Source organism: Amblyomma maculatum, chromosome 11, assembly GCF_055883805.1.
Source record: "Amblyomma maculatum isolate TAMU_Amacu chromosome 11, ASM5588380v1, whole genome shotgun sequence".
NCBI classification, from domain to species: Eukaryota; Metazoa; Arthropoda; class Arachnida; order Ixodida; family Ixodidae; genus Amblyomma; species Amblyomma maculatum.
The window spans coordinates 3032456-3045233 of NC_139354.1; the positions used below are offsets into that span (position 1 = coordinate 3032456).

Consider the following 12778-nt stretch of genomic DNA (forward strand, 5'->3'; position numbering starts at 1 on the left):
CCCCACATTACGCGGACACCCGTTCTTGCTGGTCCAGACACGCTCACACGTCTCTTACGAACTGCATGAAGCTGACTTACTGGCGTTTTCATGGTGGACCATCTACAGCTCATCAACCAAGTACCAGGAGCAGCTTTGGCCACATGACGTTTGAAACAACTCCGAAACGCAATTGTTAAGACTTGTTTAGAGTTAAAGTTTATTTTCTCCTCTGTAACGGGCGCACGATAACCCAGCACACAAGCTTCTTTGTGACAGCGTTTTTTCCTTGTGGCGTTGTCTGACGCTCCCCCTTCAAATCGATGCCGGGTAACAAATACTACGGTCTGCACTGCGACGCTCCAACTGACGTGAGAGTCTGCGTAGTCTGCCTCAGAAGCACAATGTACGCCACAATGGCTCCAATCACCTGCAAGAGAGAAAAAGAACAGTCATGTCAGTCTCTACGTCTGAAAGCGCTGTTGGACAGGTTCTGCCCTTCTGCCACCTTTTTATAATTGGCTGGAAGGAGACACATTTTTTATCAAATAAAACTTGCATTCATTCATTTCCGGGACGACTGCAGCGCGATACTACGGAACTTGCCGTTGCGTCAGAAGCGAGCTGCTATGCAATGGTTACGCAACTGCTAACCAATCACAACCTCTCTACCAGAAAGATAAGATTTTTCTCACGATAGGAGCCGTCAAAAAAAAAGTGCTTTCGCGCTAATTTGTTTTCCTAACGACAACTAATTCTTCCCATCTGCTTTCTTTCCTCTAAAAGGGATTTCGTCTCGTACATATTTCCCTGTGCAATGTGCCTTGCGGAATTGCGCCCATCGAGCTACCGCTACCTAAGAGTACAACACCTAAATATTGAGTTCCAACTCTATATGTTTTAAAAACTAAAAACAAAACTGGTGCTTTAGATTTAGTCAACCTAAGGCATCCAGCGCTTGCATCAGGTGCTAACGCGGCAATAGGAATTTCGTTGAGTTAATATTGTTCAGGACAATTTGCTTTTGATGTTCTGCTCGAGAAGCAGCTGTCATGTATAAGATACCTATGGATACAACGTTCACACTAATAATGCCTGCACTGAGCATGAACAGAAAAAAAGGTTTCATGGAGCTAATGACAGCAGTGATGGTTAATTAAAATTGTCATCAATTTTTTTTCTTTCAATTAAAGAAAGAGAAATTTGTTTTCGTGAAAGCAGGAAACACGCTGGTTGAAATGAATGGACAGGCCATAAGCACTGCAAGTTTACTACTGTGACCCTTGTTAACTAGTCTAATGTATTTCCCATTGAAAAGTCGGCGTGTGCCATTCGCATAAAATAAAGCACGAGATCTACTTACACTAGCCACCATGGAGGGCTCGATTGTGAGGAATCCACCGAACGAGCTTTTGAAATCGTCACTATCCATGCATTGCAGCAGCAGCAGAACCTGCACATGGCAGGCTTTTCATAAGTCATCCTGTCGGCCTTGCAAAAGGCATGTCTCTGAATTTGACCTTGACCACGCCATTCCTCCTTTCCATCTATAAACCCCTTCTTTCCTTTCCCTAATGCGACGCAGCCAACTGCAGTAGCCCTGTACTTAAGTTCCTCTTCTTACCCTTTCTATTTCCCGGTTTCTATGAAGGCGAAGGCCTTTAATGGCTTATACTGTTGTTTGCAGAAGGTGTCACACTTTACGGCCACCATAGGTCACGTGATGTCATCCAAGATGACGGCCACCCTAGGGCTCACCCTAGGTCATGTGATGCTACACAAAATGGCAACCAATCAAAGCCCACCCTGGGTCCACATCCTCCAAAGGGGGCTATCAAAGCGTAGGCCTTAAACGCTTTCGTTTCGTTACGTGGGAGGCGGTAGCTGACATGGCCGAGCTTAACTGGACGTTCGGCAGGCGCTGCCAACTCGGGTCTCTTCTTTCATATGGGAGGGCGATAGCAGAATCACACTCCAAAGACATTCACATTATCCATAAGCCACGCCGTTCGTACTGGTAGCTTACGTTATCGCGTCAAACCGACACAGGCGTCCGTGCGGCGCTTTTCATTTGGCGCTTTCTCGAACGCTGCACCACTCAGCCTAACAATGGCTTTCGCCTTATCACACTTTAGTGGTCCAAAGAGCCTCACAGATTTTATTCTACTGGCATTTCATCCATCAATGCATCTCTGAAACTGTTCTGCTTCATACGCACAGTCTTATGGTGCTTCTACGCCTGGGAGCGAAGCAACAACTAAACTCAGTGAACAAAACTACAAAAGCAGATGTACGCTTACGTGTTCTGAAAGACTAGTCGGGGCTCCTTCTGGTAGCTCGACTGCCTGCACGATGTACCGTATCTTGTTGACCTGAAATGCAGTAGGAAAAAGAGTTGGAGGACGTGTAAGCTCTGCCCTTAAGGGAATAACGCGACAGTATTATTGGCTGCAGTTTGCAGCTTAGAGGTTAGGACGACACCGTTGGAGACATTCAAGAAGCGTAGCTTGTTGGACCAGTTGGTGCATAGTTGAAAGTGAAAACCAGCTAAAAGAGGACGCGTTAACATGGCAGGAGTGCACAAGGACGAAATTGGTTGTGGGCACAAACCAGACACAGTCATCAATCGCAGAGGTTTTTGCGCAAACTTCGCCGAATGATCAATACGAGTTGCCCTTTTCAATAACTGAATTAGACGCTGCTCTTGCCTCTTGTCGGCATTCATCTGCACCTGGTACTGACGAAATTACTTATTGGATTTTATCAAACCTAGGCAAGGATGGTCGAACTGCACTACTTAATTACTTCAAGAATATATGGGCTTCTAGTAATGTTCCTGAACACTGGAAGATTAGCCACCTGGTTGCTCGTTTGAAGCCTGGAAAGCCCCCTCTCGAACTTGCTTCATACCAGCCAATTTCCCTAGCAAGCTGTGTAAAAAAGTTATGGAACAAATGGTCCTGGCAAGGCTTGAGTGGTTTCTAGAAGATAATAATCGTTATCCAAATATGGTGACTGAATTTCTGTGGGGACACTGTTCCATCGACAGCGTCATCGACCTTGTGGTGACAGTAAAAAACGAAAAGCGTCACCTTCGACTAGTAGCTGCTGTCTTTTTAGATATAAAGGGGGCTTAAGACAACGTCCTCCGTGATGCTATTCCTGATGAATTTGATGACTCGGGATTGTGAACTGTCTCAACGGCCGCTCTGTTCACATGACTACGCCTGGTGGAGATGCTACCCGCTATCAGGTCGGTCGTGGAGTTACACAGGGAGGGGTCCTCAGCCCAACTTTATTTAATGTTGCGCTAATTGGCCTGGTGAGTGAGCTGCCAACTAATATCCACATCAGTGCATGTGCTGACGACATCTGCATCTGGGCTTCTGGTTCGACGCGCCCACACCTACGTGCGAGATTGCAGCGAGCTGTGTCATCACCATCGATGTACCTACAGCGTCAGGGTTTACTTTAGCGGCAGAAAAGTGTGCAGTAATCGCATTTACGGAGAAAATGTGTTGGCCGTTACCCGGTCTCAAATCACAGATTCTTGAGAGTAATTATTGCTCGCAGGATATCATGGTCGACGAATATTATTACGGTGAAGAAAAGGCTAATCAATTTTGCAATATTCTTCCTGACATCAAATGGGGTCACACTCAGCACTCATTACTAAGATTTTTCGAGACTCTGTCGGTTACATCTGGTACATTCTGCCAGTGCTCATAATATGAGCATTTCCTGCTTACGGCCTTTAGAGAGCATGCAACCGCAGGCACTAAAAATATCCCTTTGACTGCCCAGATGCACCTCTAACAAAGGTACAATAGAAGAGGCACATGCTCAACCAATATCTATATACTTGTCACACGAACCACTTCGTGTATATTTACGAGCACTTACGCGACACCATTTTCACCCAATGAACAAGATTCTCGACGAACAAGTGCACTCCGCTGCCATCAGTCGCAAGTACCAACAGGATATGCCCTTCCATGTCGTCCCGCACAATCACCATGGGGGATGGATAAACCTTTGATGCCCCTTCGTTTTCCCAGGATACTGAAGAAATCAATGGTGCCACTTTGTGGGCTCAAACAACTTACTCTGACGCACATCTAGTCCGAATATCCTAATTATATTCACGTCTACACTGACGGATCTGTGTAAGCACAGGCTTTCGCTGCAGCTGTGTTCATACGTGCTTAGAAAACGAATGCACATTTTTTTTTTTTTTTTTGTGACATACTTCTACGTCAACCGCCACTGAACTTGAAGCCCTTCGGGAATCTATTCGTTACATATGTGGGGAACCACCTCAAAATTGATGTATATTCACGGACTCAAAAACTGCACTGCAAATTTTAGAAAATATCTTACGCCACACTGCGGTCTCTAGCACTAAACATTATGGAGCTTCTTGCATCTGCGCGATTGCAAGGCCGTAGAATAATGTTTAGATGGATCCCTGCCCAGTGCGGACTCCATGGAAATGAACAGGCAGACGCTGAAGCAAACAGTGCCTTTAGCGAAGGCCTCCAAATAGCTGTGCCTTTTTCAAGAGCGGATACGACGTGTCTTTTAATGAACTGCATGAAGAAGGCTACGGAAGCTTACTGGGTCCAGCCAGACGCCCGACACGTTCGTCTAAGAAGGCTTGATAGAACATTAACCTTTTATGTTCCGCGTTAAATTCCGCGCCATCATGCACGCTTGTTACACAAACTGCGTTTAAACGTGGCATTCACGCGCAGGTACTTGCATACAATCGGACAGGTGGACTCCCCGCAATGTTCAACTTGTGGCATCCCCGAGACTGTGGACCATATATTATTGGTGTGTCCAGCGTATACGCGTGAAAGAAATGTGCTAGCAGTTTCCTTGAAGCATTTGTACAAAAGCCTCTGTAGGAGGAACTGATGCTGGGCTCTTGGCAGGACAAGAAGACGGGTGTCCAGAGAGTGCGGGCTCTTTGCCGTTTTTATTTCGTTAGCAATACTGCGCCAGGTTTCAGCCCGTCGCGTAGTCTTCGGAAAGGCCACGTTTGACCTTGAGCCGCAGTCGAGCAAAATTGACAGCTCCTGCCAGCCCACATATAGTGCCTTATATAGTGTCGGCCCATATATAGTGCCTTAGTGGCCTATAGGGGTAAAGTCATTGCCAGGGTCCTGGCAGGCTGATTCTGACATAACCGTCCCATGTGAAACTAGAGACAAAAGTTGGCTCTCTCGCAAAGCTCGCAGGACTGAACCATAAGCTGAACCATCATTGTCAAAGAAGAGTTGACCTCTATGACTCCCCCCCCCCCAACACCTTTTTATTATAGTTTGGCTGAAAGGCTTGGCCCACAGTTGTTAACACACCAGCCCTTGTTGCTTGAGAGCTTACAGTGGCATGGTAAGTGCGTAGTGTTTGAGAAGCTCACAAGCAGAGGCGTCCAAGTCAGATTTGCCTCTACGTAATAGCATGAAACTCTATTTTTAAGGTCTGCCAAGAGAGTCGGATGAACGTTTTTGAGCCGTTTAACAGTTTCCCACAGGCAAGGCAAACGCTATACTCCTCCGCTAGCCATCATCCTCATCCCCGGCTCCCTTGGTTCTGCATAATCACGAAATATAACACATCCTCTCGATAGACGCACCTGGCACATATCCCTTTTATGAACCTTAGCCTAAGGATAACATCAAAAGTAAAGTGCTCATTATTACGCAGTGTAATGCACACATGACCCACAAGACCAAAATGTTTCTTGTTGACATTGCTACTTGTCAACACCTGGAGGCGGAGATTTTGAGGAGAAAGCCACCTGGTTAGAAGCAATTTTGTTGGCGACCATTCTTGTAGTTGAGGCCGACATGGTCCCGAAAAGATGCCGCCATCGCGCCGTCATCAGGCCCAGCTAGGTATTATGAGGCATGAGAGGAGGTCACGTGGCGTCAAGACCAAGCCCGTTACACTCCAGGAGGATAAGGTGGGCACAACGAGCTGCGGCTCCTCAAGGACAAGTGTGCTGCGTAGATGAGAGGCCTCGGTGGGAGTGAGTGCAGGAGTGGACGTGACACGCAAAAAGCTATGCTCACTAACGAAATTACACTTCATGCCGTTCCACGGCAGCTCGAGGTCCCAAACATGTGCCAGTATTTGTGCGCGACATCTCGCAGAAAAATAAATAACGAAAAAAACGCGGCAGCGCTAAAATCAATGTTTTCGCCTGCCCACACGTAAATAGTCTTAAGCGTCTCTATAGAATTCTTGCTACGAGATACTAGCCTCAAGACCACACCCTTGGCCCCAAATAAAGCAATATAGGCATTTACTGCTTCACCGATCGAACTCTGTTGCTTTTGCTGTTATCTCGCTTAGGAGAAGGCAGTCGCAAACATGCGAACTTAATATACATGTACCTGAGTCTTGATGCGCTGCCACGCCAAGACGGGCCACAGCAGGTTGACCGCTTGCAAAATCGCCCAGCCGGCGTAAAATATTCGGATCCTAGGGCTTAACGTTGTTCCCGCAGAGGAGCAGTGGACGGCCAAGCTGACGCTGACGACACTGATGGCCAGGGCGACAATGAATCCCGACGAGACGATATTCGAGGCAAGATGGGACGCAATCTTGACGCGCTCTAGGTTAGTTCTCATTATGTCCATGCGTCGTATTATCCTGCAGTAAAAGAAGCAAAACGGGTGCATAGAATAGATGGCAAGAGTGAGGATTTATGACACAAGAAACCAGAATGACCCAGAAGTTTCTTTGTCAAGCATCTACTTTCTTCTTGAATTGAGAAAGATGGATCTATCCGGTACGAATGAAACGCTTTCAGCGCCACAGAGATTTGGAGCTCGTCTTGTAGAAAAACGGACATCAGCGACAGGGTAATGACGTCGCTGCCTCATGGCATCGAGCAGAAATGTCAAGCAATCGCCCAACAATCAAATTTAAAAAAAAAACGTCACGGGCGGAAAGAAAGTGATTAATACATGGCGGGCAGTATAAGACTAAGGCAGCCGCACACCTGAAATTACATACTTTATGACTTCGCCTAAAAAGACTAACGTGAGGGATTCGAATCCGCTGTCTTCGGTTAGCGAACCACACATTACCTGCTAGCCCACACAAGGATTTTCTTTTTCAACGTGGTATTTATTACACTGAAACTATGTTCTATGTGCATTAATATATATGTACACCCTTGCACAAAAGTGGAAAGACTACGCGTTTTGACAAAGCTGAACACCAGCTTTTTCTGATGATGAAGCTTAATTCTAAGTTCTGCGAAGAGCAGCCTCACTAATCTGCTTGCCATCTTGCCCAAATAATTTATTCAAGTGTATTCATTTCTACAGAAAACGAATAACTGCAGCGGTTCTCGTGGTCTCTCCGCTTTTGTGTAGGGGCGTACAAGTTATAACAGAGTGTCAAATCAACGCGATGCGCAATATGACGCAAGTATTCACCAAAGCTCTAGACAGGAGGCAATGAAGATTGCTTCACTAAGAGTCAGTGCCAATCCGGTTCCAACGCGGCCTGTGCATATGATTCTCTTAAAAGAAAACTCAAGCTAATAAACTGTTCTTTCGGTAAAACAACTGATTCGCACTTACGATCAATCATGTCCGTTTTTTCGTAAGTTGTGCAATCCAATTAGAAAATATACGTGGGCTCATCAGCAAACACCAGTGCAGTGTGTTATCGTATGGAATCTTATAACTTCCAAACAAAAGGTTTTGGTTTATGGGGTTTAACTTCACGAAGCGACTAAGGGTATGAGGTATGCCCAAAAAATTAACAAACAAAAAATATTGCATGTTTGCAATCAATCAAGCACTGCCCAATCGCTACGGGGGAATCGCAAAGGGGGGCATTTGATTGTAAACACATAGGAGTCTTTTTGTTTCTTTCAATATACACATTTTAATAGGCAGGGACTCAGTGTGCAGCTCACAAAAAAAAATGTCTTGCTACATGACGAAAGTAAAATACTAGAGGCTCTGTTAGATGTCTTTTAAAAGGAGAATGAGGAAATTCTACACTTCCTTTCCTATGATTTGTCATTCATCGTTTTCCTTGTATCGACATTCATTGCAGTGCCGCATATAATTATAATTGGTTTGCAGGAAAGGAAAGGAGCAGTATCTGTCATTACTCCGGCAAGTGTGTTTGGACGATCTCTCCTGTCGCGTGGCGTTCCTTGGCGCGCGTTTAAGTGAGCATTGCAGATGGTAGGAAGGCTTTACAAGGAGAACACATCTCGTGGAATCTCGCGCACAGATCCAACGCTTCCTAATAGGAGATGTAGCCAGATCTCGCCCACAAATACCGTGCATAACTCTCGCGCTCGGGATTTCGTTCCATGCGCCTAGACAGGATTTTGCCTTAAAATACACACAGCACAGATTGTTTAAGGGAAGATCATACAAATCAAGTTATTGTAAAAACCCCTCATAAACAAACTTCGTCTGAAACGTTCAAAGATACAATGGGATTCGGTAAGAATTAAATGGACTAAATTTGGCTGTAAAAATGCACGTACTAGTGGGTAAGTGATGCCGCGGAAAAACACGAGACCTGAAATTATGTGTCCGACATACAGGCGGTCTAAGCAAACACAACCAGCGCTTGCAGACCAAAAAGCGTAATCACGCCTCATATACATGAAAAACGGATTCCATACAAACATAGTGAACACCCTGTGAATACACTCGATATAAAGTCTTGGGCAGTGATTCACTGAGCACGCAATCAATCTTAGTGAGGACTGTAGGCTAACAAGCATGAGATGCCACTTTCGCTCACATCCTAAAGAATAAGTGTCCTCGTAATTTTTTCGCGTCTTTTACGGGTTTCTGTAGCCATAACCTCGCAGATGAATGAAATTGCAGCCCGCTGAAAAAATTAGTACTTGTTGGCCAGTATAACTAGCGTGTTACCGGAGCATTACGCTGCGAAATAATTACAATCTCTTTTAACTGACAATATTTGTTATTTATAGCCTTCTACCGTCATTTCGCACACTGAACATGCCATCAAACGGCAAGATGTGCCATTTTAATGCTATAATTGTTAGCGAGTCTCCGCCGGGGGTTGCCCAGTGAGCGCACGCATCGCAAAAAGGAGATACGTCTGGCCACCTTGAAGAACAAGAAGCGGCAACAGCCGGGGCGAAATTAGCAGATGATGGAGTCCGCGTACTGTACGGCCCTATTCAACTAGCGTTGAACATGAGCTTGTTTATAAACAGTTGTTTCTAAAAGAAGAAAACAAGCCATCACATGCCTTGAATTCTTCCCCATTAGTAAAACAAATCGCCTACATAAGGACGTCATAATGGAGGGTTCCGACTAATTCAAAACCCTATGGTTCCTTAACTTGCACTGACGTTGCACAGAACTTGGGTGCTTTGCGTTCCATTTTCAACGAAACGTTTCAGAGTTGTATGATGCAGGAGATGGCATGTAGCTATTGGTTCGGTAAAAATTGGCGTAAATGCACACTCACCTTTCAGGCGGCGCTTCAGGAGAGTTAAGCACGCTCTCTATGTCACGCCCAATGGCCCTCAGGTAACACCTTCAAGCACATAAAAAATGTGAAGGTGATACTGAATATCGACATCATGGTTTCCGCTCATGCATCACTCTGATCGCTTGTGCTAGCCCTGCAGAATGAAAATGTGCCGTAAATATTCCCCCTTACTGAGAACGAGAAGTTGACTTTTTTAATGAGACTGCTGTCACAACTATAAAATTAACCGCTTTCTGTACTTTATGCACAGGTTCCGTTTGACACCATTTCGGTAATCATTATTTTAATCAAAGCTGTGGTAACTATTCTGCGCCAGTGTCAATTTTTTCTATCTATATATATATGTCGTTTTGAAGTTGCAAGTGTCAGTATGGCACAATTTTAAGATTAAATTTCTTGCCAAATGTTTAACATTTACGCCAGGGGCCTAGAATGTGAAGAAAACATATTTCAATAGCCTTAGCCGCGTTTCATCAGGGGATTTAGTCTGAAGTCTGCGAATTCAGATGGACACTTTAGTGGCTGATTGCGGGTTGATTTTGGTCGGTTGCTTCCTATCCTATCCTATCCTATCCTTAGCCTAAGCCTCGGTACGCAGGTATTAGCTTCAACTCAATATAGAAATGCGGCCACCGTGCATTTGATCGAACTCGCAAACTCAGGCATTGCACCTAAACAGTAAGGTAATAAAACAACCATGAAAGCAAACACAAAACTCTGTAGAAAGCATTTCACGCCTGCACACAAAGAAAATGTTTGTTCGTGCCTGCGAACAAGATAGTTATGTAGTAATGAGTTTTTGTCCAAAACCTGATCGTCCTTGCGAAGTATGCCATCCAAAGCCTTGGTATCATCGCCCAGATAGTCGCCTGAAGAATGCCGTAGAGTTTCACTAAGAAGATCAGACTCTGGAGGAATGGCGAGGTATCGTTGAAGGTGTCCATATTTTCTAGATCGAGGCCTCCGCCAGTATTGAAGAACAAAGACCATGAAGAGACAAACACCTGCGAAATGTGAATTTTGTTTATTTTTTCATTCAGAAACGTTCAGGACATACTTGCCGGTTAGTCGTGCGGCGAAGAGCAGACGGAATATTTGGAAAGTAAATGTTCTCTGCAAACCTCACTAAAAAGAAGCAGCATTATAGTGATTAACATTACGAAAAAGCTAAACTCATCCTGTTTTTTAAGGCGAGAGCTACATTGGCCTCATTCTCGCCTTTCATAGAGCCTGTTCGTGCCTGTCGTTGTAGTAGTCACGGGAGGCGAAAGCTCGCAGTTGATATGGCCGAGCTCTAACTGGACGTAGGGCTTCCTGACATTACGTTTCGCAGGAGTTGCCAACTCAGGCCTCCCTTTCATATGGGAGGATAATATCACAATCAGCCTGCCAAAACCCTTGCATTCACGCAGTTCCTAGGCCACGCAGGCACGCTCATACCACTCGATTAAAGCGGGGCTTTATATGTTGGCTGGTAGCTTACGCTATCGCGTCATCGCGAAGGTGGGAGTGAAAACAGAGAGAAAAAAGTGGCGCCGTAGTGGAGGGCTTCGGACCACTGCGCATTAGAGGATTTCGCCTCATCGCGCTTTAGTGGTCAAAAGTGGTATCTATGGAATAAATAAAGCTGAAATCATAGAGTATACTACTACGTGCAAAAGCCATTTCTTTACTTTCAAGCCAAGCCTGAGCATGCAGATAGCTCTCGCGTAACTCTAGGTTTAACCACAAGCTAAACCGCAGCTAATTTTTTCTCGTTCTCAGTAATAGCTTCCTTGTCGATTCCGATCAAGCTTGATTGTTTATGAAAAAGAAATTCGGTATATTTTCGACCTCTCACGATAGTACGGATTTTTATTTATTTATTCATTTTCCAATACTCTTGGCCGCTGAAGGCCGTTACAGGATGCGGGCAGATAATACACTTTATTTAACAAAAACTAAATGTTTGCGGTAAAAGTACACCAAACAACTAAAACATGAATAAAATTCACAGTAACTATTGCCGTATCTCAACATACGGCAACCATTTTAAAAACACCTTTTTTTCAGGAAGCTGCTGCTTCCGGTACTTTGCACAAAAGCCTCCTCCGTCGATCAGTGCTTTGCAGCGCGGAGACGTGGAGTCATGGAAACTGTTAATTACCATTTAATCTATGCTACTCCACTTGCAGTGACTATAGTCAGGTTGTTGCGTGACGCAACGAAACAAAATTGCACGGCTGAGTTTTCAGGAGCTGCCAACTCCCAACTCGAGTAGCTCATTGGAGATGGACGGGTGAAATGGGTACACTACCGTCCGGTACATATATATATATCTGTGTGTGTGTGTGTGTGTGTGTGTGTGTTATCACACCATGTGGTCGCTTATGAATGATTCTCTGAGTTGGAGAAGAATGAAGGGACGCATTAAGGCATCGTGATGAAGGGAAATTGCATGCTCGATAACGGGACACGCAAGAAGAGTCGCCCAGACATTAACGCTGTCACGGCATATTTTTTAAGGGTGGAGTGTCCTCCAATTTTAAACCTAAGTTCTTACTAGCTCACACACCTTCGCTGTAACTGCACACATTTACCTTAATATCGACTCGGTAATAAGCGACGTAGACCATGTAGAACCGGATATATTTTTTTTTTGCTCTCTGCCCAGCCAGCACTCTTCTACGTCAGCCTATAATTGACCACTTTTTCGTGTAGCAAATTCAGTGTAGAACGATTTCGTTTTGGAGATCCAGGTAGAACGATTCAGTGCAAAAACGTACCTGCCACGCTAACACAGTGTATGCATATCGCACCGCCGTCCTGGCCTCCTCCGGCGGAAGAGGGATTCGCTCCTCGATGGCGCAGCACGTACGGATGAACTTCACGTAGAGTGAGCCGCAAGCGAAGGTCAGGATTCCGTTGAAGAGTGCGTTGACCCCCGCCAGCACCGTGAAGAGCAGCAAGTAGGCCGTGTACAGCATGTACTTTCCAGACTCGTCCAGCATCACTTCAGCCATCGTTTTTAACACGCGGATGCTTATACCTGAGCAAATTGTGCAGAGGGATTATTTATTTCACGCCGAAAGCGGCAAAGGGAACGTGAAAAAGGAGCTTGCAAAAAAAAAAAATGAGATGTCCAGTACACCCCACATCTAGGGATAAAAGAAACTGCCCGTCTCTTCCAAGCATGGCTCGCTGCATTATGTTTCCTGTCGGGTGCTGTTTTTCTGTTTACGAATTCGTATTTCGAAAACTATGAGAGATTCCTCGGTTTAGTTTGTTCTTGTGGGTT

The 12778-nt window shown here is 45.2% G+C and overlaps 1 protein-coding gene across 1 annotated transcript; it reads right to left on the reverse strand.

The window, feature by feature from the left end:
- Positions 1 to 212: 212 nt before the first annotated feature.
- Positions 213 to 12503, reverse strand: LOC146172668 (uncharacterized). The gene is made up of 7 exons (XM_084584340.1): positions 12267 to 12503; positions 10312 to 10505; positions 9478 to 9546; positions 6384 to 6642; positions 2280 to 2351; positions 1343 to 1432; positions 213 to 409 (listed from the first exon to the last, which is right to left on the reverse strand). Exons 1-7 carry the CDS (start codon positions 12501 to 12503, stop codon positions 320 to 322), a joined length of 1011 nt encoding a protein of 336 aa, XP_084440466.1. The 3' UTR covers positions 213 to 319.
- Between the last annotated feature and the right edge of the window lie 275 nt (positions 12504 to 12778).

Coding starts and splice junctions, on each gene's coding strand:
- LOC146172668 (XM_084584340.1), bottom strand. CDS start 12,503: ATGGCTGAAGTGATGCTGGACGAGTCTGGAAAGTACATGCTGTACACG. Junction 6,643..9,477: donor CCTGAAGCGCCGCCTGAAAG/GTGAGTGTGCAT, acceptor CTTTTACTGCAG/GATAATACGACGCATGGACA. Junction 410..1,342: donor AGCCCTCCATGGTGGCTAGT/GTAAGTAGATCT, acceptor TCTCTCTTGCAG/GTGATTGGAGCCATTGTGGC.